At 38.5% G+C, this 27,967-nt stretch overlaps 2 protein-coding genes across 5 annotated transcripts; one reads left to right on the top strand and one right to left on the bottom strand.

Annotated features, from left to right (window-relative positions):
• Positions 1–31: 31 nt before the first annotated feature.
• LOC143021913 (uncharacterized) lies at positions 32–11,755 on the top strand. 2 transcript variants are annotated; one of them, XM_076179744.1, is made up of 4 exons: positions 32–303; positions 997–1,112; positions 5,312–5,478; positions 11,622–11,755. In XM_076179744.1, exons 1-3 carry the CDS (start codon positions 46–48, stop codon positions 5,451–5,453), a joined length of 516 nt encoding a protein of 171 aa, XP_076035859.1. In that variant the 5' UTR covers positions 32–45; the 3' UTR covers positions 5,454–5,478; positions 11,622–11,755. The 2 variants fall into 2 exon arrangements, with proteins under 2 accessions (XP_076035859.1, XP_076035857.1); XM_076179742.1 differs by lacking the exon at positions 11,622–11,755 and adding an exon at positions 6,898–7,035.
• On the bottom strand, positions 6,504–27,112 carry LOC143021912 (GPI ethanolamine phosphate transferase 2, catalytic subunit-like). 3 transcript variants are annotated; one of them, XM_076179740.1, is made up of 12 exons: positions 26,797–27,112; positions 21,397–21,601; positions 20,115–20,310; positions 18,081–18,290; positions 17,715–17,903; positions 15,014–15,138; positions 13,780–13,988; positions 12,852–13,063; positions 12,457–12,690; positions 10,807–11,805; positions 9,083–9,255; positions 6,504–7,075 (listed from the first exon to the last, which is right to left on the bottom strand). In XM_076179740.1, the coding sequence occupies exons 2-12, from the start codon at positions 21,582–21,584 to the stop codon at positions 6,844–6,846; spliced, it is 2,967 nt and encodes a 988-aa protein (XP_076035855.1). In that variant the 5' UTR covers positions 21,585–21,601; positions 26,797–27,112; the 3' UTR covers positions 6,504–6,843. The 3 variants fall into 3 exon arrangements, with proteins under 3 accessions (XP_076035855.1, XP_076035856.1, XP_076035854.1); XM_076179741.1 differs by having other exon boundaries at positions 27,038–27,069; XM_076179739.1 differs by lacking the exon at positions 26,797–27,112 and adding an exon at positions 21,881–21,902.
• Positions 27,113–27,967: the final 855 nt, after the last annotated feature.

Raw genomic sequence — 27,967 nt, 5'->3', positions numbered from 1 at the left:
ATCTGTGTTTTCTTCTTTGCATTGCAGACTGGAACTGATGTGGCTATGGAGAACTTGTCATCCTGGATCTCAGATATCTGGAGAGAAGCCCAGGATGAGCCATTAGAGCAAGTAGCTAACAGTCACCAACTTAGAGTTTCTGAAAAAAGTTCTTTCAATGACAACTCGCAGCAGCCATCTACTTCAACACCTCCATGTGGAAACACAGAGGGATGCTATGACACAGCTTTTCTTGACCTGAATGGTATAGAAATTTTTCCAATTTCACCAGAAGGCCTCAAGAAAGTAACAGAGCTTCCTGGAGTAAGTACACTCATCTAAAGTTTGCCAATATTTCTAGATGCTTCTGTCAAGTCAAAGTCACACTAATAGGTGCTTATGGACCCCCACATCTTGGCTGAGTTTTATGCTCTTCTTTGTCCCAGTCATCATCATATCTTGTCGCACCAGAACCGTGTCCATATAAGGGCAGTTTCATTTGCTTCCCTAAGGTCTTGGTCGGAGCAATGGGGGCTCAATGAACATTCCCGGAGGACGTGTACCATCATATGTACTTTGCCACAGGGACATTGGGGGCTATTGGTGTATCCCCACTTGTGTTGATTTTCTCTCGTTTTGCCCACCTTGGCTCTTCCCCTGTTTAAGGTAACCCAGTCCTTCCTAGTTAGGTTTGCTCCTGGGGGCAAGGTCTCGTTTGGGCATGGTATGGCCTCATTTGTATAAGCTGGGTTTCATACTCCATCTGTCTCAGCCTGAGGGCAGAGCAAATGCTTTAAGCTTAATTTGGACAGGGAAGACTCTTAAATCATGTTAATGAGATTCACCAAATGAGTCTGATTAATTATATGAGTGTTCTCACTTTGATCTAATTTTCCATTGGGTAGTATGATTTTAATCCCTCTTACAGCAGTTGTAAGACAATTTCATTTAGGTAGGATTCTTGTGAGGTAAAGGGTAAAGTAAGCATTTCTGACCTTTCTATTTCATTTTCTACAGATTACATGTAGCCTGGATGTGGTGTACATCTCTACTGCATGTGCTCATATTATCAAGCCAAACTTTCTAAAAGCTCACTGTCATATTAACACAACTCTTCTAGTAGAAAGTGTCACGTAAGTATATGGAAAAAAGGCATCAGATCCCCTGGGTTCAATGCATTTGAGAATGACCACCATGACAGTTGGCAGTTGGTAGTTAGAGAATGGACACAGGGCACAGGGACCTTGTCTAGAAGTTGAGGAAAACAACCTAGTTCCCAATAGTAAATAGGTTTGGAAAGAGAACATGGGGTCCCAATCTGTGAAGAGCAATAAAGTGAATAGGTATATCTAAAATTGGATGGTAAGTAAAATTGTAAATTGAAACATGATCTAAAACTATGGTGGCTGAAGATAAGGGAATAGCGAGTGGAACACTAATATATAAGGAAGAAGATAGTAACTATGGAAGATTTATAATTGAGCTAGGTAATTTAGATCAACCAAAGACAAGAATGGCACCCATGAATAAGATATTAAAAAGAGTAGTACAACAATTGGTAAAGACCATGAGTGAAATGAAAGCAGTCAAGGATGAGGTAATTGAGCAGATGCTTAGAACATGATTTGAAAAGTAAGTTGAAATGACAGTTTCAAAGAAATCATAAAAAAGTATTTGAAGAGCTAAAGGGCAATTATAACTACCGTATTTTTCGGTGTATGACCCGCGGCTTTTTGCCTCAGAAAGGGGCCAAATTTCGGGGGTGCGGGTGATATAAAGGTGCGGGTCATCTGTGGATTCTGGTTAGAAATTGCCCTCTTACGCAGTCAAAAAAAAAAAAAAAAATGAACGATTAGTTTAGCTGGGTGCCCTCTCGGATCGGGGATTTGCGGGGGGACCGACCGGATTCGTCGTATGAAAGTTGATTAAAGTCATAATACAGCGCGTACGATCGAGACAAACGACAAAGAGAAGGTAGGATTTGTCTTACCCGCTTTACATGCTCTTGTTATTAATAAAGGCATTATCACAAATAAAACAGGCTTAACTAAACAGCATGAACACAATACAAGTGACCGGTACCAACACCAACATCGTGTGTCGCGATCAAACAAAAACAAGCGGGCGGCCATTTTCACAATTACAAATTACAAACTGTACCTGATTCCTTAATGCTAAATTTGTGCATTACATGTGGGTCGTTCAAGCATGGAAGAAAATTAAAGAATCGACTATTCAGAACAGTTTCCGTAAATCAGAAATGTGCCATCCTGCAATGTTCGATGCATGCTACGACTCGTAAAAGGAATCTGACAAATCCGAAATCGAAATGGAAACGGATGAGGTTACTGCATCAGAATTGGCCGATTTATATCACAACCTCTTCCATGACGATACAGAGGATGAGGAATTCGATGGCTTCGTGAGCGATGATACGCCTTCATAAACATTGACTGTCGTCTGTGATCACTTTTTTTTTTTCTAATAACAATGTGCTCCATTGACTCTGTTCATAACAGTTCAGTAATGTGCTCTATTATTGTTCTATTCTATTGAAAACTAACCATTGGAAATTGTTTGGTTTAAAAATTAATTACCAGTATTTGTATGGCATTTATAAACCAATTGATTAATTACCGGTAAACAATCAAACAGGGTTTTATGGCATTATTTACACAAATTGATTAAGGTTCTTTGTAATATATATATATAAGTGCATTAAAATATATTGAAATGTAATTTGTTGGTTATTCTTCATCTTCATCACAATCAGAAATAAATAGGACTGGAGGAATACTAGTATCATGATCATGAATCGCAATGCCGCGTCTTCGACCCATCCCAAAGGCATCGTAAGATCAGTTGCACACTTTCGAGATCGCCCCTCTTTCATCGAAGCTACCACTACATCTAGTGGCAGCTTCAGAAACCAAATTGTGATGAATCCTGAAAAGCAAGATATCACCAAGAAACCTGCTAATATCGGAAAACATATATCTTTTTTTTTATTTTATAAATCACATAAGCATTGATGAAACAGAAAATTTAGAAAAAGCCTCAACTTTTAAATTACTTTGATCACCACGTCAACGGCCGGCCGTAACAACAACCGCCGTGAGCTGTGCCTGTGGGCACCCATGCATGGGTGACCACGCACGCCGCGCACGCCATATGACTGCGGGTCATACAGCGGTGCGGGTCTTGTGTGGATTTTCACTAAGGTGTAAGGGGGTGCGGGTCATATAACGGTGCGGGCTATAGTCCGAAAAATACGGTAGTTAAAATATGAGAAAATTAAGTTGAATAACAACATGAACCAAAGCAACAAGAAGAGTAGAAAATAAAAATATCATAGGAGTCAAACAAGAACAGAGAGGATAAAGTTATAAGAAGAATAAGTTCAATAAAATACATTATGAAAAAAAATGTGGATACTTATAGAGAAATGATGGTAAGTGAAGTGATAGACAAAGGAAAACAAATTGCATCAGAATGATGGAAAGAATACTTACCAGTAAGTAAAGAATGATAAATAAGAAGCATAAAAATGCAAACAATAATGGGCAATGAAGAAATAAAAATATTTGGGTTAGAAAGATATGTACAAGGAGGTGCAAGACCATTGAAAATAAAATTCAAATCCTAAACAGTGAATGAATTTGTGGAAAAGGCATAGAAAGTAGCAAGCATGGACAAATTAAAAAAGAGTAAGGGGGGGGGGTGCAACAGAAGAGAGAAAAAAAGAAAAAGGGGAAAAATGAAAAGTGAACAGATTGATCAATTGTTGCCTCAAGTTTTATTAAATGGAAAACTTTCAGTGCCACAGTGGCTGGTAATGGACTTTGGACTCTTCCAAAGATTTCTCTAGGCTGTTTTCTGTGTTGTATTAGTGTGGAGGCTAGATTTTCATGTGCTTTTCCATTGGCTTCAGTGGGAAGCTGTATTCTCTATTGGGGCTCCCAGCTTTTCCTGATGGCAAAGAAGCCTCATGCAGGCAGGATATAACACTACAAAGACCTTTTAATCAATGATGATCTGTCACCAGAAAGTCATCTATCTGTATACCAAGAGCTTTTTCCCCCTTATAAGGAGGGTAGCAGTCAAAACCATACCCCTGCTCCTACCCATTCCACTCCCATCCACCACCCTTTCATCTTAGCTCCTCATGGATGATGGATCGTCCCTGTATCCCACCCTCTGCCCTGGGTCAGAAACAATGTAGCAAGACACAGTACATCCACAGCAAGGCTGGTTCACTTATTCAGCAACCCCACCTTCTCTGTCCCATTATGCAGAAAAAGAGAAGATGGGGAGAAATCCCTTCAGGCTGCATCAGAATATCATTCACACATAAGGACTCCCTATTCCCTCATCCCCTGCCCCTCCCTTCCTTGCATAACAGTATCATCTATACACAGTCACTCTCCACTCATCCGAATCTCCTGCCTTCTTCCTTCCTTGCTCAACAGACATTCCCCATCTTGCTCAAAGCCCCCTTCACTCTATCCATCAATCTCATCCTTGGTTGTCCCCTCAAGTTCACTCCCTCCATCTCTGCCTTCCACATCTATTTTACTAACCTTTCATCGCTCATTCTTTCCATGTGTCAAAACTATCTCAATAATTTTTCATCAGCCCTATCTCCTAACTCCTTTTCCCCTCCCATTATCCTCCTCACCTCTTTGTTTCTCACTCTATCCAGCCTAGTAACCCCTTCCATATTTCTCAGACATTTAATCTCAAACACATTTAAACTTTTCCTCTCTGTCTCTCTTAAATTCCAAGTCTCTGCCCCATACAATGCCATTGGCACATTCACCCCTTCATACAATCTCCTCTGCATTCATTCTCAGATGCCTATTTCTCATAACACTTTTTAATCCCCAAAGGCATTTATTTGCTTCTCTCAATCTACAATTTACCCCCACCTCCACTCCTCCCTTTCCTGCCACATGCAACCCCAAGCAACTAAAGCTATCCACTTCCTCCAGCCTCTCTCCTTTTAGATTTACTTCCAACTCACTGCCATCCTCTACCCTTACACACCTCATTACCTTGCTTTTACACACATTTACCTTTAACTTCCTTCTTTCACACACCTTCCCAAACTCCATCACTCTCTTAATCCCCCTCTGACCCTGCAATAAGCACAGTGTCATCAGCAAACCACAACTGGCTTATATTACTGTCTATCCATGAATTGTATCTTTACTTACCAATGTGTTCATACTTTTTCATCTATGTATTATCCTAAACCCTATGCAACATTTTGTGTCAGGAAATTTCTTATCTGCTTGTTGCTACAACAGATATATCTTTCAACACATGGCAGGGCCTTTCCAGACTTAAAGGATGATCAAGTCAACTGCTATGAAAATAACATTACCAAAGCTGCTGAGCTGTCTGGATGGATCAAGGGAGAAACTCCACCTCCTCCCCCTTGTCATCTCTTCTTTGTTTCAGCAGAGCATTGAAGCCCCCATGAACATCACAAAAAAAGTAAGTGAAGAGAAATAAAATGTATATAATTTCACTGTGAGGAATATAGATAACATGGTGACAGTGTTCCACATGAAATTTAAACAAATTTATACACAGTCAATTTGCTTGCCTGGATCTTTCTTGTATGGTGCCATCTTTGTCGTTGCTCTTTGAATTCTTTCTAATTTCTTTATTAGTACTAATATTTTCTTAATCATTTCTTCATCCATGTAATCAAAGGCCACTTTCATTTATCTTAATAAATTGAAAGTTTCTCCGACTAATTTGTTGATATGTTTGTCTTGTACCATGTCATTGGTGATAGTCATTCCTAGGTTCCTTTCCAAGTTCACTTTTTTAACTTCCTTTGTACCAATTTTATATTGTCCTGATATCCTGTTTTTGCTTTTTCCAAATTCCATTATACTACATTTCTTGATGTTGAAATTCACTTCACACTTCTGACTATTTCCAAACTTTGTCCAGGTCTTTTTGTTGTGATATGCAATCTTCCTCTGTACTTACTGTCTAGTAGTTTCGCATCATCTGCAAAGAAGTTCATATAACATTCCACGCCTTCATCCATGTCATTTATATATATTTACCTAGTTGTATTATACGGGAAGGGAGCTATGCTCATGGTGACCTGTCTTTGTATCTCTCAGCATCGTTTTTTCTTAAAATCTTGAATAGTGTTTGCACACTGTTTTTTTATCTAATTTGTGTGTGCATAAGTGTATATATGTATTTACCTAATTGTAGTATACAGGAAAGGAGCAATGCTCATTGGGTCCCATCTCCTATTCTCTAATTCTTTATCAAACCTTGCCTCTGTGTTGAGGGAAGTAAAATAAAAAGATAAAAGAATCAGTGTGCATAGGGAGCTACTTGTACAACAAATAGGCAAGGATGACATGTTAATTCAAAGTGCCAATCCTGATTGTATACATACATATACCAAATGGCCCTTTCCCTCTTATAGGGGAGGTAGCCAGAAAAGGGCCAATTACTGTAAGGAAAATAAAAGTTGACAATTTTTTTTACCTTATTTCTTCATTTAAGTAGAGATGCTGTATTGGACATATTCAGAAATCCTGAATTCATATACTACTTTCTTACTCATTCACATATTCATAACTTATCCTACATATTTACATATACTATTTGGTCTATTTCTTTTATTTCATATTTAAGACTATTTTGATATGAAGTACCCTTTCCGGCGTGGAATTTTCATTCTAGCTGTGCAAGTATCACTTATAGGTTCAAGGACCTCAACTATGTCAACAATTATAACTATGTATTCATAACATTCTATTTACATTTGCAACTCTATATACACAAGTATAACAATTGTGCTAATAAACACCCATCATCCACATTCTACCTCACCCATTGCTTCCATCGGAACTCTGCAGAACTTGCAATCTTTTCCAGTACTACAAATAATAAGGAGAGTGTAATAATACACACAACATGTGCACCTTCATACAAGAGTTTAGGCATGAAGACTGACCAAATGAAGAGATGATGACGCTGAGCAGTAACGCAACAGCAGTATAAAGCTACTGTGCCCAAGCGGAGAGACCACCACACTTGTAGAACCGAGTATAGTCTGCCAAGATACATAAACAATGTCCTGATTAATGGTAAAATACTAAATATAAACTGGTTTATCATAAATGTCCATGACCATATAATAATAAATTAAAGACTGAAATAGTAAACATCTCTATACCATGAAATAGTTCTAAAATGCACATCATTCTATGTCATGTAACTATACAGATTTAATACTGTATGGGAAGTAAACCAGTTACTTGTAAATGACAATGCACTTGTTCTGAGGAGAGACTGAAGTAGTTGGTAAAAGAGTTTGAATGGGTGTAAGAGAGAAAAGTTATGAGTGATTGACTGTATATGGATACAGATCCATCCCTCAATTCAGTGGACAAAACAGGGGTACATCAGTCCAATAAATATAATACACTCAACATATTTTCTGTAATTTAACCCCTTCGACACGATGACGCCTACGTAGGCGTCATGAGGAGCAAGTGGGTATGCGAGGATGATGATGTCGGCATCTTGATTATATTTATTGTAGTTATACCTGCATGACCCCCATACTCTGTAAACTGGCTTCATCATATTTTCTATGGTTATAAAAATTCACGGGTCAAAGAGAGAACGAGCAATACAGTGGTGACTTTATCTTTTTATAATGTGAGTATTATGACGCAACATTGCACGTCTGGCAGCTAATGCTGCATGCAAGATTTTGGCCCGGAGTGAAGGGGTTAATATCAGACTTACCAAGGATTGTGAAGATAGGTTCTTGATATGCCACAATCACAGTGGGAGGGTGGGGAACTTAGATATTTATTCTGATTTACTGGATTTTTTATTTCATTGTTTTCAAATTTTCTTAGATGAAGGTCCACTGTATTGAGGGCTGAGTAAGTTGCAGGCCCTTTCCCAATGGCTACATCAAACCACACACCCAAATTATAAACAAATAAAACCAATTCAACCACCCCTTCAACCTCAGCCAGTATCATAGGATGAAGGGTCACCCTGTCCCCTGTCACACTGCTGAGTCAAATGCAATGCAGTAAGCCATAGCTCTTCCCAAGCTGGGCCCAACAGTTAAAGGTGGTTCACTCCCACTGCTACACTGGATTGACCCCTTGCTTCCTGGTCCTCCTCTAAATAAAATAATTTATGTAGACTAAAGGGTCTTTCCTCCTTACAAGTGGAGTGGTCAAGTGAAAGAACATTCCCACCTCAGCACCTTGTAATCACCCCTATCCCTTACCACACTACCTCAATTTAAGGCAATACAGCAAGACAAGGCACTTACACTGCAGGGCTTGACAGATGGAGCTGATTTACTCCATTACTTCATTGAAACGCAACCCTCCCCCTCCTCATCCATATATATCATACATATAACAAGGGTTTTTTCCCCTTTACAAGGGAGATAGCCAAAGTCAAAGGCATAAATCCATTCCCACCCATTTCATCCTCACATATGCCACTCCCATTCACCACCCCTTCCTCCCTCTTTTCTTGGCTCCTCCTGGATGATGGGTCATCCCTGCTTCTTGGCCACTGTCCTGGGTCAGAGGCAATGCAGCAAGACACAGTGTATCCACACCATGGCTGCTTTATTTAATTGGCGACCCCCCCCCCTCTGTTCCCTCATACAGAAATTTACTTTATGAGGACAGGATTAGGCACCTTAATCTACACTCTCTGGAAAGACACAGAGTGTGGATTGATCTAATAAAGGTGGTCAAATACATCAAGGACTTTAACAAGGGGGGTACAGACAAGGTCATCATACTAAGACAACAGGGCAGGACTCACGGTAATGGATCTAAATTGAACAGATCTAGATTTAAGAAGGAAATAAACAAGAACTGGTTTACCAATGGAGTGGTCAATGAATGGAATAGGCTTAGTAACCATGTAGTGAATGCTGACACTATCTGTTGTTTTAAGAAAAGGTTAGACAACTTTATGGATGGGGATGATAGGTGGTAATGGACATGGAATTGCCTAGTGTAGGCTTTATGGTCTCTTGCAGTATCCTTCATTATGTTCTTAAAATACTTACTTCTTACTGGGAAAGTTTAGTTGTGACATAGTCTGTAGGTGGCACAAGTAGGTCAGGAACAATCCTCCAAAGGTGTGGATTGTAATGAGGAGGCCATGAAAGACTGGTTGGTATGATTCCATACCTATAAATCCAGTGCTGACATCAACTGTGGTGAGACTGTTACTGTTGCCCTGTAATGAAAGGAAGGAATAATGAATTTAGCCAAAATACGAGACATATTTGTTAATAATCTTTAATTAGAGGGATCAGTAATGAGTAGCTGCTGGTGGTGGTAATGTGAAATGGATATCAGAATCATCTTTTTGTCATTATTCTTTGAAACCTATTGATATCTTCTCCTTCACCTAAAGGTGTAGTACCAGGGGACTGACATTCAATCCCCAGATTGTGCTCAAGATTTCTATAAGTTCTGACTTAATTTCTTTAACCTTTTCTCATAAAGAAATCCGACTACCAGCAACTATTCCCCTCCTCCTACTCCTATGAGTCATTAACACAGGAAGTACATTCATACATACATATACCAACAGCTTTTTCCCCCTTACAAGGAGGTAGCCAAAGTCAAAGGCATAAATCCACTCCCACTCATTTCATTCCCACATACTCCACTCCCATTCACCACCCCTCCCTCCCTCTTTTCTTGGCTCCTCCTGGATGATGGGTCATCCCTACATCTCACCTACTACCCTGGGTCAAAAGCAATGCAGCATGACACAGCACATCCACATCAAGGCCACTTCATTTAATTGGTGACTCCTCCTCTCTGTTCCCTCATGCAGAAAAAGAGAAGATGGAGAGAAATCCCTTTGTGCTGCATCAAAATATCATCCACACATACTCCTTCACCCCAACCCCCCATCCCCTTCTTTGCATCACAATATCATCCATACACAACCATTCTCCACTCACCCCTATCTTCTACCTTCTCCCTTCCTTCCTCAATAGACATTCCCCTCATTACCAATGCCCTTTTTACCCCATCCATCCATCTCATCCTTGGTTGCCCCTCCTATTCACTCTTTCCACATCTGCCTTCTACACCTCTTTTACTAATCTTTCTTCACTCATTCTTTCCATGTGTCCAAACCATCCCAATACTCTTTCATCAACCCTATCTCCCAACTCCCTTTCCACCCCTGTTCTCCTCCTCACCTCCTCATTTCTCACTCTATCCAATCCAGTAACCCCTACCATATTTATCATGCATTTCATCTCAGACATGTTTAAACTCTTCCTCTTTTCCTCTCTTATGTTCCTTGTTTCTGCCCGATATAATGCTGTCTGCACAATCACCCCTTCATACAATCTCCACTTAGCATCCATTCCCAAATGTCTATTTCTCATTACACTTTTTAATCCCCCACTCAAGATAATTCACAGAACACATAAGACAGAATATCCCTTCATGCTATGTCATGCTCTCATCCATTCTCAATCTCCTTCCCTTCACTCCTATCTTTTGGACTCTTCCTTACTTGACTGACATTCCACATGCATCCAAAGACCCACCTCCCCACACACACACATCTGTGCCATTCACTTCATTCTATATCTTCCTTACAAATTCACCACATACTGATGGAAATGTGAGAGTACGTGTTCAAATATTCCCTCCACACTTCCACCACTTCATCTTTTTGTGATGCATTAAAAATTTTCATTCATATCACCAAACATATTATCTGCATATTATGAAACACAGCTGAAATATATGAACCTACCTGATAGAAGAAGTGAGCTAATGCAAGCCAATGTACACTGATGGCTCCCTCTGTATGTGTGATGATGCCTTTCTTCTGCAGTCCAAGAACACCTCTTGAAAACATCAAATTTTGAAGAAATGATAGTCCTGTCAATAATACATTATCTACCCTCTGGAGTAGCAGACACACCATACATAAACTGGTGTAAGTGTATAAGAGTAACACCTTTAAATATTCATTCGCCTTATCTTCCTGTTTTGGTGCACGAATATCTAAATACTGGACTATGCCCATCTTCTGGTAGCTAGGTTTGTAATGGAAATACAATTTCCTAAGCATATGGAATATACCAACTGCCAAACACAAGGCAGACATACAATAAACATATTGTGCTTCCCACTTTCCACTGGATTTTCCAGCATCAATTAGAGGGTAATGCCTTCCCCATATACCTACAGCACTCAACATAACCAGCAGAGGTGATGTTTGATAAAGAGCTAGAATATAAATGCTAAGTCCAACAATCACAGTCATTTCAAGCAGTGAGCCTCCTTCAGTTCTTAGCCAGTCTCCAAAGTCTTCCAGATGATTCCACTTATTCCCTGTGGCATTCCACACTCTCAAAAAACGTGACAAAACCAAACTGAGGACTATATACACAAAATTCCTATCCAGATTGAATGAAACATTTGTTCTGGATACATTCATACTGTGTTTCTCATTGCTTTCCACTTCTGGTTCTCTATCTTCTGTCATATCCAACTTCCTCTGACGTACACTTTGGCTACTGTCACTTATTTCTTCTCTTTTATAATTTTTTTCCCCCATTTCAGAACTTCCTTTATCTGTCCATGTGACCAAGGCTCCCATTACAGCTACATGGAAAGTAGTTGAGAGAAAATAGATGGTTTGGTGTTCTTCCTCAACCAGACTACTTCCCAGAAGACTGACAACATGAAGAACTGATCCTATTTTCAGGAGCAAACCAAGTGGATTATTCATCTTTAGAGGAAACACCTGCAAAAACAAAATGGATTGTAATAATCTAGTCTGAAAATAATTTCACTATTATTCCAAGACTAATATATATATATATATATATATATATACATACATACATATGCATATATATATACATTTACCTTTAACTTTCTCTTATTGCATACCTTTCCAAACTCTCTCACTAACTCTCTTAATCTCTTCCATACAATGATGCCTACATAGGTGTCATGAGGTGCGAATAAGTATACAAGGATGCTGGCATTGGCATTCTGAGTGACCCCTAAATCCTGTGAACTGGCTTGATCACATTTTCTGTGTTTATTACTCAGAGTGAAAGAGACTTCTTCCTCTTCTAAATCCACAGTGCTCTTCCCAAATTACTTCCTATGTTTCCTTCCTAATCCTCTCGACTAATGTATCTCGACGAAATCATTTATATAATTCTTTGGAAGGGGGAAAAGTCCTTTTGATATGTATATCTTGACAATGCTCATAATGACTGACATACATGTGGTCTAAGAGAAACACTATTCAAGCACCTACATACATATACCAAAGGCTCTTTCCCCCTTACAAGGGCATAACTTAAATCTAGGGAAACATTGGTATGTAAATATATAAATACAAATAAATTACTAAAAAGAAATAAATCAAATATCCACTGACCGTAAGAATAGTGTTCTTCAGTGTTGTTAAGTTGATTGATGAGATCATAACCAAAACATACACAAGTACTGGCAGGAAAACTCCTACAGTCATAGCATTAATGGGACAAAGCTGACTTGAGGCCTTGTGTAAACAGATGGAAGACCAAAGTGCTACGGCCCACAGTAGACATGGTGCCAAGATCATACATTTCCCTGTTTCAATTGTTTTTCTAATCAAGTTAAGCAGGCATATCTGCAAAGACAATAAACATGGATCCATATTTTATATGAGACAAGAACTATGTTTTTATCAACCAAAATATCTCTGAACAAACTCGGAATCAATAACAGATTAGGTGTCACACAATGGGCTATTCATATCTTATCATAATAATAAAAATCTAAATTTCTTACCCCAACAATAAGAGAATTTGCAAACAAGACAACTGGAAGATCATAATTCTGTAAATTTCCTTGCAAAGACTTTGATATCTGCTTCTGACTTTCTACATATAAAGCCTTGATTCGCTCCACATCATCAATGTTTTGTGAAGTAATAGACACATTCTTTCTGATCATGTTTTTGTGTAATTTCACTGCTTCTCTGAAGAGTGACACTGAATCGCCTAGTTTGAGGAAGCAAAAGGTAAATCTCATGTAGTTACGTATCTTTATAAGCATATTCAATCCCCTCTACTGTACATGAATTTGGGGCTAGGTATGATAGATTGGAGAGGAGACTGGACCTAATAAGCATTAGTTCTTTCCTGTATACAGTACTACCTCTCATTAATGGACATTAATTAGCTATGTTTGCGGTATTTTCGCTGTGTTTTTGGTGTTTTGGGAGTGGTTTTTGGGTGGCATAGTGATCGCATGCACTAAACAACAGCACCAAAAACACCGAAAACACAGCAAAAACACCTCAAACACAGCTAATTAACGTCCGTTAGTGAGAGGTCTCTGTACTTCAGTTAAGTGATATGGTTTAACATCACAAACTCCTCCCATCAAAAGGCTAGGACTGCCCCTTATAGTCTTATTCAGCCTAATGCCATGCATCTTTTTATATACATATACTATTATTTTTTAAATCCTACTTATATTCAAGGAAGCTCGCTGGCTGAGCGGGTTAGGGCGTCGTTACTTGCGGCGAAGGTCGAGGGGATGGCGGTTCGAATCCTGCCACCGGCGAAGTCGAACCAAGGGCATGGTTCATTAAATTCCACGTTACAAAGCCCTCTGTAAGGGGCATTGTCCTAGCCTTCTGATAGGGGGGAGTTTGTGACGTTAAACCATATCATCATCATATCATCACTTATATGCAAACTTTCTGTATTACCTGAGGCATCAACCAACCCAGATGTGATAGCAAGCCCATACAGCTGCAATGTAGTCTTGTAATGAGCTAACAACTGTTGCTTTTCACCAAGAGCATCTAAGATGCGACCTATTGGATTCCCTATATTTTTTCTGGGTACAGGCTGGCCTGTCAACAGGGCTAATGTTGATGCCACATCTGTCTGGTGTACTTCTATCACTTCCTTAGCTCTGTAAATAATCAAAATAACTTCATTAAAAGCAAGTGCTTGCATGCATACATATACATGGTGCAATTAATTGATACCTTAGGTTTTACTGACTGGAAACCCACAGCTCCAAACCAATGAGGAATGGTCTTCAAGCCCTTCCTTTGACTTCTTAAGGGAGAAATGGTGGACTGCTGTTTATGTTGTATTAGAAGGAGGAAGAGGAGGAGGAAGAGGAGGAGGAGGGGGAGGTGGTGGTAGAAGAGGAGGCTTATGATTCTGAGTGGATGATGAGAGGGGGCTCCTCATTATGAAACAGTGAGGGTAAACCAGCTTGAGCTGTTGGGATATGCTGTGGAAGTGCTGCACTTCACTGCATTGACCTTAACCCAATCATTGTGCATTGTGAGACAGACATCAATATCATCTTCCTGCCAACTGCCTTTTCAAAACTTGTCAACAATCTTACTGAGGTATTCTTAAAAAAATTCCTTCCTTATATATATCCTTGGAAGGGAAAGATTTATATAAAGAAAGACTTTTTTAAGAATACCACAGTAAGAATCTTACAGTGATATTCTTAAAAAAATATTTCCTTATATAAATCTTTCCCTTCCAAGGATTTATATAAGATTTATATATGGAAAGAATTTTTTTTAGAATACCACCATTATTTCTACTTTGAGGTAAAGTCCTGAGGAGCTGACATTCAGTCCAAAGACAGGTCCCAACATCTCTCTCTCCATCAAGTTTGACTGTACTTCCTTCACTTTTTCATTTGATAAGAAATGACAATTGGCAAATGCTTCCCTCCTACTATTATAAAATGGCGACACTGAAATAGTCCCACAGTGCTACAATACAGAAAAAAAGTCCGATATTCCATAGAGAAGTCTATGGGAACACTCATGGACCATTGCCAGCCTCTGTTGGATTGTGGGCTTCCAGTCTGTGAAACTGACAGCAACAATAATCATAATTACAGAACTGAGCACAGAACAGTCACAATGAATAGTTAGCACTCACACATTAATTCAACCTGTTTACCTTTTGATGGCAAGATTGGAAAGGAAAAATAATGATGTAGTAACTTCTGATGCAGAAGCCCCACCATGACCCCCAGCATCACTCATGCCATGGTCTCCACATATCATCAATAAATATGGATCTCCCTGATCAAAAGAGAAAACAAAAATATGTTAATACATGATGAACTGGGAGGGATGGAGGGATGAAGAAGAAAAAGAAGAAGAAGAGAGATAGTGAGAGATAGATAGAGTTGACAGCCATCAAATGCTCCCCTCCTACTACTACTATGACATCTCAGATATACAAATCTCTTCCTACGCACACAACATAACAATTACATACACACACTGTAACGCAGACAAAGCTGCAGAAATACTACAACCAGGTGCTGTTTTGCTGCACTGCTTCAGATCCAGGCAGTGGGCTGGAGGCAGGGATGCCCTTTGTCCAAGAGGAGCTAAGAGATTCTTATAAAGGAAACACATGGGTGTTGTATAGTGGGTGTATGCCTGGCTGGCTACCTCCTTTATAAGGGAGAAGAAGCCTATGGTAGATAGAAACACAGACTATATGCAACATGAAAGTATTTCAACATGGATGTGTTTGTCACTTTTAAGGGACCGTCAGGTTGCTTTATAAGGGAGCATGTCCTATAACTTTTTGAATCTCTTTGATGAACTTAGGTATAATTACCATTTACATTTGTCTATAATTCCCCTGGGTATTGTATTCCTCACATGTATATATAAAGTGTAGTGAAGATATAATGAAGTTATAATGAAGTTTAATGAAGCTGTAATTAATCATATGGAAATCCTTCCACATAATTAAGCTTGGTATATATTGCAAGCTTAGATTCTGGGGAATATTTGTTATATTGTACATTTGACCAAACTTATACCTCTGATTTTTTGTGAATTTTCTTTTCTGAACATTTCAAAGATGCTGCAAAATTCAGGTTTCATAAATAGAAAAAAAAAATAAAATAAAATTTCTTTTATTTTTTAATATAGGAAATAAAGAGCATAATTTTATCTTTCAAATGAAACAAAAATGACAAAAATCCATCAAGAACAACCGAAGAAATAACAACAAAAAGAACAAAAACATTAAATGTACATGAGAAGGCATTTAAATTTTGCGCGACATTTTTAAAAGGCTCCAGCCCCATAGTCCCCGCTTTTGGTCACTTTACCACTTTTACTTTTCACTTTTTTTCTCCTCTTGTTTCTTGTCTCTTCTTTCGAGGGCAGACTTATGAATATGGGTGTAGGGTTCTTCAAGAAGAGGAACAACAAATCCTTCTTTATAACCAACATTGTTGGATGCTGTCCTCTTCGTTTGTTTGTTTTTTTCCTTCTCGTTTCTTCATCTGGCACGCAAGGGCCTTCACTGCATTCTTCCTCCTTGCTCGCTGGCTTTTCGTCAATCTTGCCATGATTACCGCAAGAAATTACATTGAGGAATCAAAAATATGAAGCACGGTGAGAGCTTCAAAAGAATGTGACCTCACTTTGACGTTTGGATGGGTACTGATGCCCTGATGTGTGCTATTTCTGGATCTACGCTTGTGGGAGGAGTTGCTAAATACCTCCATAAACACAATTCCGTAGCAAAAAACAAAAGAGCTAAAGAAAAAATTAACGCTATTACAATATACAGAATATTTGATACGCAATGGGGTTGCCAGAGGTTGCCAATAATTTATCTATTTTATTCTGTATAAAAAGATAGAAATGAAATACAGCTCTATAACTTTGTAGGAGTGTTGCCAACATCATAGAGATTCTTTTTAAATGTTTTCCTAAAATTCGTTCATGTACCAGATTTTTTCGAATAATTGCCCCTGACGGACCCTTAAAGGTATTTCAAGTTAAATAATAAATACATACATACATACATATACCAAAGGCTTTTTCCTCCTTAAAAGGGAGGTAGTCAAAAAGCAAAGGCATAAAAACCACTCCCACCCATTCCATCCCCATCACACTCCACCCCCTTTATACATACATATATATATATATATATATACTAAAAAGGCCCTTTCCCATCACAATATGGAGGCAGCCTAGTCAAGGTATACATCCATCCTCCACCCATCTGACATGCATCACTCCTTTGCTGACCCTACCTGGGTCAGAGGCAATGCAGCAAGACACAGCACCTCCACAGCAGGGCCCAACAGCAGAAGCTGGTTTATGCCCACCACTGTTTTACATAGCAACCCTCACCCCTCATCCACTCAAGAACTTACAGTGCAGACAAGAATAAATCCCTTCAGGCCACATCAACTTGTTATCCATTCACTCTCATCTCTTGACCACTTCCTTCCTTGCTTAACGAACATTCCCTTTGTATCCATGGTCCCCTTCATCCTATCCACCCATCCATTCCATTCTCAGGCTTCCCTTCAAGTTCACTCCATCCACCCCTGCCTTCCACATTCTTTTTGCTAGTCTTTCTTCATTCATTCTTTACATATACCCAAACATTCCAGTATTCTTTGATCAATTATATCTGACAACTCTCTGTCTCACTTCCTTATTTCTCACTCTGTCAATCCTCATAACTCTTACCATATTTTTTAAACTCTTCATTTCAAAAACATTTTGGCTTCTCCTTTCTGTCCCCCCTAAATTCCAAGTCCCTGCACCATACAATGTCATACAATGTCATAGACCCCTTTCTAGAGTCAATAAAGAAAACAATCAATACAAACTTTCTTTTCCAAATGCTTGTGAATGGAGTCTATGATTGTATCCATTTCTTTTAATTTTGGACCAATAAGTGGACTTGTAGGTCCTGCCAAATGCCCAATATGATCAAGTCCAAGGTAATGTAGGATAACAACATCCCAGCGTGGCAAGTCAAATGTCTTACTGATGTGGCGAGTAACATTCTCATCAACCTGAAGGAAAATGATGTAAAACTCAAGTTAATCTATGAGTAAATAAACTGTATGGGAATCAAACAACTGCACAAGCATTAGATCTTTTTCAGTGCTAACACTTTCATAATGAAAATATACATAACAAAAAAAATAAAGAAAAAATAATACAAATGTTAATTCAGTGGAGATGCAAACCTCTGTATAATCAGTCACAAAGAAGGACGTCACTCCATCCTGGCCTTTGAACTGTGTAGGGAATAGCTTCAACCACGTATCATCTCCATAGAAGTATATATGCTGGCCTTTGTCTACCCAACCTTGGATAATGTTATCTTCCGTAAGTTCAGTTGCTCCAAAGTTAAGCACTACATCCATGAACCCAGGTATGGTGCCTGTGACCAGGGACTGAAGAATGTCATATAAATCATCATTATAGACCTACTTTTAAATGGACATTAAAAGTTATACAGGGCAAGGAGGAGGAGGAGGAGGAGAGGGTGGAGGAGGAGGAAATGGTGGAGAAGGACAAGGAATGGGTGGTGGAGGAGGAGGACAGGGTGGAGGAGAACGAAAGTGTGGTGGTGGAGGAGGAGGACAGGGTGGAGGAGAACGAAAGTGTGGTGGTGGTGGGGGAAGAGGAGGAGAAGGGGGAGGGGGAAGAAAGATGGAGGAGAGGAGTAAGAAGAGGCAAGGAGGAGGAGGAAGAAGAGGAAAAGGACCAAGACAAGAAAAAAGGAGGAGGAAGAGGAGGAGGACGGTGAAGAGAGATGGAGAGGAGGCAGGGGATGGGAGATGTAGAGGAGGAGGAGGAGGAGGAAGGAGAAAGAAGAAGAGGAAGAGGCCCAGGATGAGGAGAAGGAGGAAGAGGATGAAGAGGAGCAGGACAAGGAGCAGAAGGAGGAGTGGGATTGTATTTCATAGTTAGTAACTAGTTTCCATTCTTTGGTACAATATTGTGTTGGAAGAGTTACATACACAAACTTGGTAAAGGAGAAATTTAAAGACAGAGGTAAAATAGAGAGAGAGTTGAAGTTAAGAATTATCAACATTCTTATGTGTGTGGAGACAAGTTTCCATTCATAAAGGAAAAATGCTACATGACTTTAGTCCATGAGGATGTCACTAAAGTCCCTAATATACTAAATGCTTGATACTTACACAATCATTATCCCACACTGGACAAAGAAGGTGAAGAAGGAGGAGGAGGAGGAAGAAGATGAAAAGAAGGAGGAGGAGGAGGAAGAGCAGGAGGTGGACGAGGAGAACTGTATTTTGTCATTGATAAACCACATTTCTCTCCTTGAGGACTTTATTATACTGTAGAGATGGAGTCACAAAGGAGATACAGGAGAAATTTATAGAAATATGACAGAAAGAAGTAACAATACAAGTTAAAAATGTTCAATATTCTTTTTCAAGTAGATATTAGTCTCCTACCATCAAAGAATGCTGCATGACTGATCCATGGGGTGTCATTGAACTCCTATGTGGGAGGGAGGAGAATGATGAGGAAGAGGAGAAATAATAGTAATAATAATAAAGGTTATGATACCAACACTGACAAAATGACTCTGGCTATATAATTCTACCCAGCACCAGATATGCCCTCTGCCTATTCCAGTGTTGGCAGGAGAGAGAATGAGAGAGAGAGAGAGAGAGAGAGAGAGAAAAAAAAAAAAAAAAAATATATATATATATATATATATATATATATATATATATATATATATATATATGTATATATATATATATATATATGTATATATGTATGTATAGATACATATATACATACATATACCAAGGCTTTTTCCCCCTTACCAGGGAGGTAGCCAAAAAGGAAAAGGCATAAAATCATTCCCACCCATTCCATTCCTGAAAACACTCCACACCCCTCCACCCTCCCTCCCATCTTAGCACCTCCTAGATGATGGGTCATCCCTGCACCTTGTCCACTGCCCTGGGTCAGAAGCAGTGTCGCAAGACACAGCACATCCACAGCAAGTCCGCTTCTTTAAATCGGCGACCCCCCCTCTCCGTCCCCCCATATAAATACATAAGAAAAAAAAATTGGTAAGACTGGGTTACCCACTTTTTTGCCAACCCTAGCTTATTCTAGGGTTTAATCTATTTCAATCACTGGATCTCATGAAAATATATTTTTTCTTGTTTTCAACAGAATTTCATTTAGCTCTGGGGAACCCTTTGCGTGATAACATGATGAATACTTACCTTTATTCGAGGCAAAGTTACAGTAGGATTAGCTGTTCTTGCAATAAACCCCACTCCTTCTCCATTCCTTAACATCTTGTGCAAATGCGGCATTCGTGGTGTTGTTGCTGTCGCTAGGTGATCAGCTCGTAGAGCATCAATCACTACCATGACTATTTTTGGAGGCTGTGTTTCCTTCTCTGTATGCCACACCAAACTGGAAAAAAGGTAATATCATAGTGGATTGACTAGTAAGGTTGTTTAATATGTGCCTAAGAGAGGGGAATATGCCAGATGACTGGAAAAGTGCTTGTATAGTTCCATTTTACAAAGGAAAAAGGACCAGATATGAATGTAGTAGCTTTAAGTGTAGTTAGTAAGGAATATGAGAGGATTATGAGGGGAACTGAGGGAGTAATTGGGGAAGAACAGTGTGGGTTTAGGAAGGGAAGAGGATGTGTGGATCAAATTTCCATAGTAAGAAGTGATAAGTTTTTCACAAAAGGTAAGGATGTCTTTTGAGCTTTCATAGATCTGGAGAAGGTATATGAAAGGGTTGACAGAAAGACACTGGGATGTGTTACAGACTATAGGATAGGGCAAAGGCTGTTGAGGGCAGTCAGATTTTTATGTAAGTAGTATGGTTTGTGTTAGGGTAGGAAATGGAGAGAGTAAGTGGTTTGAGGTGAAGGTGGGGATGGGCCAGGGTTGTATAATGTCACCATGGTTGTTCAATGTAGACATGGATGAGGTAGTACAAGAAATAAATGTAAGGTTGATTGGAGGGGATTTGGAGATGGTACCTATTTCTGCCTCCTTTTTGCCATATAAAAATATCAAAAGCAAGAATCCCATATTAAGAGAATAATGGTGAGGCAGGAATGGCACAAAGGTGCCGACTGTGGGCAGCTGTCACAGATGTAGATGTAGCATGTATAAACAGTGTAAGTAGATTCAAGACAAATTGTGACAATATGAACACAAACAAGACATATGGCCTGTGCAGAAGGGGGGTGCTGGGGGTGCCCAAGCACCTGCCCCTTTGCCCTGTGCCCCAAAAGTGCCCTTCACAAAAATATATAAAAATGAATGAAAAATGATTTCTCACAGGCTTTTTCCATTTTCTTACCATTTAGAAATTATAATGTGGAAAATGGTGTTGCATCCTACCGGATAGTTACCAAAAACAAATAATATAAAAGAGTGAAGTGCCCAATTTCCAGCCCAAAGCACTTGCCCCTTGCAATGTCTGTGCACATTACTGCCTTCAGTCTTGAAATATAAATAACTGTATTCAGCTTACCTGCTATCACCTAAGTGAATCCACGGTTCCTGTCTTCCAGATGCTGCTGCGGGAGGCCCCACATTTAAAATCCCACTGAATAGGAACACAAGTGCAGCAACAACCATTGTCTGTTGCATTAATAATGACTTGAAAAAGGTTGGGAATGGCATTCTTGCCCGTTCACAGCTCAGTAACATAGTTGCCATTTTGTTTTTCTTCACATCTGAAGAGTATAATACAATAAATAATAATATCATAATATAAATATGCTTTTAGTATGGATGCTGGATAGTAGGTTAAGGGATGACTTAAAAAAAATATGTACATATTGACTTCTAATATTTCAATATTCCAGATTCTTATTTCTATTACAAAAGTCATATATTATTACTAAGATGAAAATCCAAGTTCAAAATCTAATAAGAATCTATCTATATACCAAAGGATTTTTCCCCACTACCAGGAAGGTAGCCAGAGTCAAAAGGCATATACAAGTACCTACCCACCATCCATTTTATCCCCACCCATTCCACTCCCATCCATCACACTTTCCTCCCTCTCATTTTATGTCTTCATGGATGATTGGTCATCCCTGTATCCCACCCACTGCCTGGGTCAGAAACACTGCAGCTAGATAGCACATCCACAGCAAAGCTGCTTATCTTAATTGGCAACCCCCACCTCTAATAAAAAAAAATGCTAACATGATGAGGAAATACCCAGGAGTCTGTCTGATAATGAACTTTCATGTCCCCTTTCCTTTTAACCCTGTAACATACAGCCTCTCCCTTATCCAACATTCTATGATCAGATAATAAAAAATACTATGTTTTTTTTTAATTTTACTGTAGTCTTTCCATTAATTATGAGGATTAAATTGCTGAATCATAAGTGTTATTTTTTCTGTTCTGATAGCTTTTTCTTCCCCTTTTAATTTTTTGCTGTTTTATATTTGGGAGGTTTTGGGTGTAAGGTATATGTGATAGGTTGATGTAGATGTTTGAGTAGGATGTTGCTGTTGTTTTTCTTTTAGTTCTTCAATACACACATGCACACACAGATCACTCCAAGACCAAGACCAAAACTCTGTATACCACTTGACTACCCCAGAAAGCCCATGTGAGAAATCCCTCCCATGACAAGCAAGAACCACACTAACATGGCTGCACTGAATCAAATTCCCACAGATGTGTAAAAAAAAAAGAGAGAAAAAAAATGCAACTTACAGCCTTAGACAATACCAGTATGGAATAGGACTACTCACAGAAACAATTTCCCCCAGATGCAACCATCACACAGAAGACAATGTCACTGACCCAATCCAGCTATACCCAGACAACACAATATTTCTACCTTTAGTGACTTACAAGTCATGGGTCTCCTACAAGATCCATGACTCATAAGTCACCAGATCTCTCCTATGAGAGTGATCTGGTGCAACAGATTAATTGACTGATACTTGTTAATTTAATCAGGAGCAGAAGTGGGTCAAATTACCAAAATCTATATAATGTTTAGTCATGCCTATGTGTAGCTTGTCTATATACTGTACTGAAATATGAGATTTATTGAAAAGTACTTATATAGGAGCTAAGAGGAGAGGTATAGAAATGGATAAGAGTGCAATGGGTGAGGGTGAGTGCATGCGTTGACTAACTACCACCTTCATGAGGGGAAAGACACCCTTTGTATATAGATAAACAAGTAATATTTTGCTAAAACCATCAATCAGCCAACACATGATAGTTATTTTAGGGTATTACTGTTATATAAAGCTAAATAACATTACACTCACTGACTCGAGTGAGGTTACGATAGACTGGATCAGATTAGATTAGAGCATTAGGTATTAAAGTGGAACCTCTATATTCAATCATCTCATTATATAAGTAATCCTGTATCTGGTAACATTTTCTGGATAATAGATTACACCTACATGAGAAAAAAATTCCAGTAACTGAACCAAACAGCCAGCCAATGAAAACAACATGACATCATTTTGTTAGCTTGTTATCTCATAATCAGTAAATATCCTGCACTTAACCCCAAGGAAAAGTTTAACAATTCATTATTCAATGGTGTCTTTAAATAATTTGGCGAAATTGTGATCATGACCAGTGAACAAAATTGAAGGAAAAAAAAAAAAAAAAAAAAAAAAAGTAGTTGTGAAAACAATAACAGAGCTGAGAAAAATTATTTCAATATGAGAAACTATATAATGTATTTTGGACCTGGCCACTCCATATAGCATAGCAAAATCCACCATATGTAACATCCATATGAATAAAGATATAATGAAAGGAGCTAATGTGGTGAAAGGAGTGAAAATTCTTGCAAGTCTCGAGAGATGATTTTAAGGCACACAGGCTGATTTAAGAATTTCGAAAGGGGAATTGGAGTCCATAATAAAGTAAGGTATGGAGGGGCTGCCAGTGTTAGTAATGAGGATTCTGGTAAATTTATTACCAATTTTAAAAATGTTGACACCTGAAATTTTAATGGAAAATGACTCCTCTTTCAAGTAATAATGTCCCCCCCTACTCTTCCTTTTACTTACATAATCATTCCTTAGTAAAGATAGCTGCTATTAATTTTTTTTGGGGGGTGGGTATATATTTATACTTTTTTTTTTACTGTATATAATTATTATTATACATGTGATGGTCACAGGCCATGAAATATCTATCTGGAATTCCTGTATTTATTGTCTCCTATTTGGGAGTGGGCTGAATGTACTTGTCACTAGGCAGAGTTGTTCCTCCATTGTAAATTTCTCATAAATAATTGAGAAGCTGGAGAGAGAAAACCTAACAGGGGAAAAGTAACTAAATTGAAATATAGAGGTTCCTTTGTATTTTTTTCCCATGTGTAAGTTTGTATTTTCTTTTTTCTTTTAAGAAAGCTATTTCTTCTAATAAAGTTACTTTGAAAAGAAAACTGCCACAAACAATAGCTCTACTACTGAGGGCATTGTTGATAAAGCATTCGATACATAGAACAAGTGGAGGCATTCTCAAGATGCTGGAATGGAGGGCAAGCAGATCACACATACCAAAATATCAGAAAGAATTTGCCAAGAATATAGTCTACAAGCCCTAAACCTGTACTTTCGCTAATATGTGGCTATGTAGTAATCTATGTTAGTTGCATGCTTCACTGCAGGAAAGTAAAGATTTGACAAAAAGATTATAAAGAAGATTGTTACTATTGCACCTGTATTCCTTTGGAGGCTTTTGTTCTGTGGTTTATGATATATTGGAAAACAAATGGCCTTCAGAACCATCAGATTTTTTTTTTTTATTCAACTCCCAACCCATTATGAAAAAACATTTATTTTTTGAAGTGCACACCTAAATGATAAGTAAAAATTGAAATAGTAATTTTGTAAATGCCAACATAATATCTGTTTTTCCTGGAGAAAATCAATAACAAAAAAACCTTGCTAAAAGCAAATACACTACTGAATGGAGCTGTTATCTATCCAGTCCTACCTATCAACATCCTTGACGATGATGACGACCCTGATGACCTCTAGCATTACAGGTACCGCATTGCTAGAGGTTAGATTAGGTCTATTTAGATCAAATTATTATACTTACATTTCTTTGACTTCCGCATCTATCATAACAAAGATGGTGTCTTAAGCACTCATCATCACTCTGTTCAGTATTGTATTGCTTTAAGCAACTTATCTGTTCTTGATTTCCACCAAGAAAAATATATATCAAGTTGATGTATTATAATTAATAAAATTTATATTTAATTTTCTATTGCTATATCAATTAGGTGTGCACTTCTTTAAAAATTTACCAAACAGAAAAACTAACATACCAAACCTAACCTGCAATAATAGTAGAAAACATATCACATGAAGCCATTCTGTTATTTAAGTAATTCAAGGTAATATTTCCATAATGATGAATGGAAAGTGCACATCTAACACAAAGCCGCTCAATTCAAGTATTCAAGAAATATACATTAATAGGAGTGGTAGGGTGGTGAGTTTAAATGCCAAGAATCTGTTGAAGTTTTATTTCTGACGTTTCGTCCAACTAGGACTTCTTTAGAGTATACACAAATAAGACAATAACAACTTATATATTTGTGTATACTCTGAAGAAGTCCTAGTTGGACGAAACATCAGAAATAAAACTTCAACGGATTCTTGGCGTTTAAACTCACCACCCTACCACTCATTCTGTCTTCACACCTCATACATTATCTCTAATACAGCTCAAATTTGACAATTAACATATAGGAAATGTCTTTGATTATGCAGACCTAAATAAAGAGCACAAAATAAAGGTCAGGGATATGGGGTGTAATAGTAAGATAACACCAATTTTACAATAGAAAATTAGGACAATTTATAGTTTTACCCAACCATAGAATTTGATATGTGGCTTATGTGTTTCTGGTGAGAAATGTTGTGATATGAACGATGGTGTACATCATTTCCATCGCAGATGTGTACTTTTGAAGTAACTAAGTATTGAATTACGCACTTATGCCTACATCTCCCGAACGATCTGGGGGGACGTGTGGGAAATCGGGGTTTTTGGGTGGGGGAGACTAATAAATGGAGTAATGTGCATTGCAAAACAGGTATAAAATGAACAAAAAACACTTAAAAAAAAAAAAAAAAAAAATCACATCTTAGGTCCAGAGTCCAGCAGTAGCCATCTTTGTGTTTACCAACAATTCGAAAAATGTCTCGCTAAATATGTTACACTTAGCGAATTCCACTCCAGCCGTGCAAGACTTCCTAGCTGTAAACTAATGTTACCTCCGTTAGGTTAGGTTACTTTACTATACGGTTACCAAGTCTTACGTGGTCGGCTCCCCTCAATCTAGTGCTTCTACTCACAAATACTTACAATCGTTAGTAGACAAACATGGCTCCGCGCGTGGTACCCGCTGATATGGGATATATATATTTTTTTATAGTTTTCTTTAGTCTTCTTCTTCATTTTACACCTGCTTGGCAACGTGCATTACTCCATTTATTAGTCTCCCCCACCCAAAAACCCCAGTTTCCCACATGTCCCCCCAGATCGTTCAGGAGATGTAGGCATAAGTGCATAAATTCAATACTTAATTACTTCAAAAGTACGCTTGTGATGGAAATGATGTACACCATCGTTCATATGACAACATTTCTCACCAGAAACACATAAGCCACATATCAAATTCTATGGTTGGGTTAAACTATAAATTGACCGTAAATTAAATAATTTTATCGTTATGAGACAAAGATGGCAAAGTCACCCTAAAGACCACCTTTACAAAATAACATTCAAGCCATGTTAATTTAGTACAAGCAGAGCTGGTGGAAATTCAAAACTAAGGGATTCTCTTTGATTTAACCTGATAGCAATATTACAGCTTTTAAAATGGGGACAGGTCATCACAACTTACATATCAAGAAGAATATATGGGTTGTATGTTATAAACACATCTCCTGTATCTTTGATTTGTTGACCAGAGATCGATTCCTGCTGTACGGCGCTGCATTGCAGATGTTTCTGGAGTAATAACCATGCTCATGATTGGTTTGCAAGTTGCAACTATGCATGCATTGTACTATATAAATAGTATCCTGTGAGGGTATTTGAAAGGATAGGCGCTTAATCTCCTCTAAGCCTACTAGAAAAATTACCAACTCTTCCAGCTCCTATCAACTTCTGACAGTCGAAATGTTATGACAGTACACATTTGTTTACATCAACACTGTGTCTCAATAGATGGCCACATCCATAATGTCAGTATCCTTACTGTTATGTTGTAAGGATATGAATTACTATCTACTAAGAATTCTATCACTTTGAAAAAAGATAGTTTTACTACATTCCGTCATAATTACAGTGCCTCAATTAAAATGATAGAAATGTTTTCTCACACAATCGGACGAAAAATCTGTGACCTACAGATTTAACTTGTAAATTGATTTATCAGTACCTCGGTTGTTTTTATTTCAAGGGAAAGGGGGACAAGTGTGAATGTAGTAGTTTCAGAGGGATTAGCTTATCAAGTGTAGTTGGGAAGGCTTATGGGAGGATCTTGATTGAGAGGATTAGGAGAGGAACAGAGGGAGTAATTGGTGAGGAACAGTGTGGATTTAGGACAGGTAGAGGTTGTGTAGATCAGATTTTTGTGGTAAGACAGATATGTGAGAAAGCTATAGGAAAGGGGAAGGATGTTTTTTGGGCCTTTATGGATCTGGAAAAGGCTTACGACAGGGTAGACAGAAAGGCACTGTGGGAGGTTATGCGGATATACGGGATAGGAGGAAAGCTTCTCGGAGCTGTCAAGAGTTTTTATGAGAGTAGTAGAGCTTGTGTCAGGATTAGAAATGGAGAGAGTGAGTGGTTTGAGGTAAAGGTGGGACTTCGTCAAGGATGCGTTATGTCACCCTGGCTGTTCAACTTCTACATGGATGGGGTAGTGCGAGAGGTAAATACAAGGGTAGTGGGTCAGGGATTGGAGATGGTTAAAGAAAATGGAGAAAAGTGGGAGGTGAGCCAGCTGTTGTTTGCGGACGACACTGCGCTTGTGGCAGGATCGGAGGAGGGATTGGGGAAGTTGGTGA

The sequence above is a fragment of the Oratosquilla oratoria genome, chromosome 43, assembly GCF_046742065.1.
Source record: "Oratosquilla oratoria isolate Oo_2021 chromosome 43, ASM4674206v1, whole genome shotgun sequence".
Lineage (NCBI taxonomy): Eukaryota > Metazoa > Arthropoda > Malacostraca > Stomatopoda > Squillidae > Oratosquilla > Oratosquilla oratoria.
The sequence above is the reverse complement of the archived record's forward strand: the minus strand, read 5'-3'. Positions and strand labels throughout refer to the sequence as shown.

Coding starts and splice junctions, on each gene's coding strand:
- LOC143021913 (XM_076179744.1), top strand. CDS start 46: ATGGAGAACTTGTCATCCTGGATCTCAGATATCTGGAGAGAAGCCCAG. Junction 304..996: donor AAGTAACAGAGCTTCCTGGA/GTAAGTACACTC, acceptor CATTTTCTACAG/ATTACATGTAGCCTGGATGT. Junction 1,113..5,311: donor CTTCTAGTAGAAAGTGTCAC/GTAAGTATATGG, acceptor AACACATGGCAG/GGCCTTTCCAGACTTAAAGG.
- LOC143021912 (XM_076179739.1), bottom strand. Junction 18,291..20,114: donor TAACTTTGCCTCGAATAAAG/GTAAGTATTCAT, acceptor GACATTCTTCAG/TCCCTGGTCACAGGCACCAT. Junction 15,139..17,714: donor ACAAGCATTTGGAAAAGAAA/GTTTGTATTGAT, acceptor TCTTTTGATCAG/GGAGATCCATATTTATTGAT.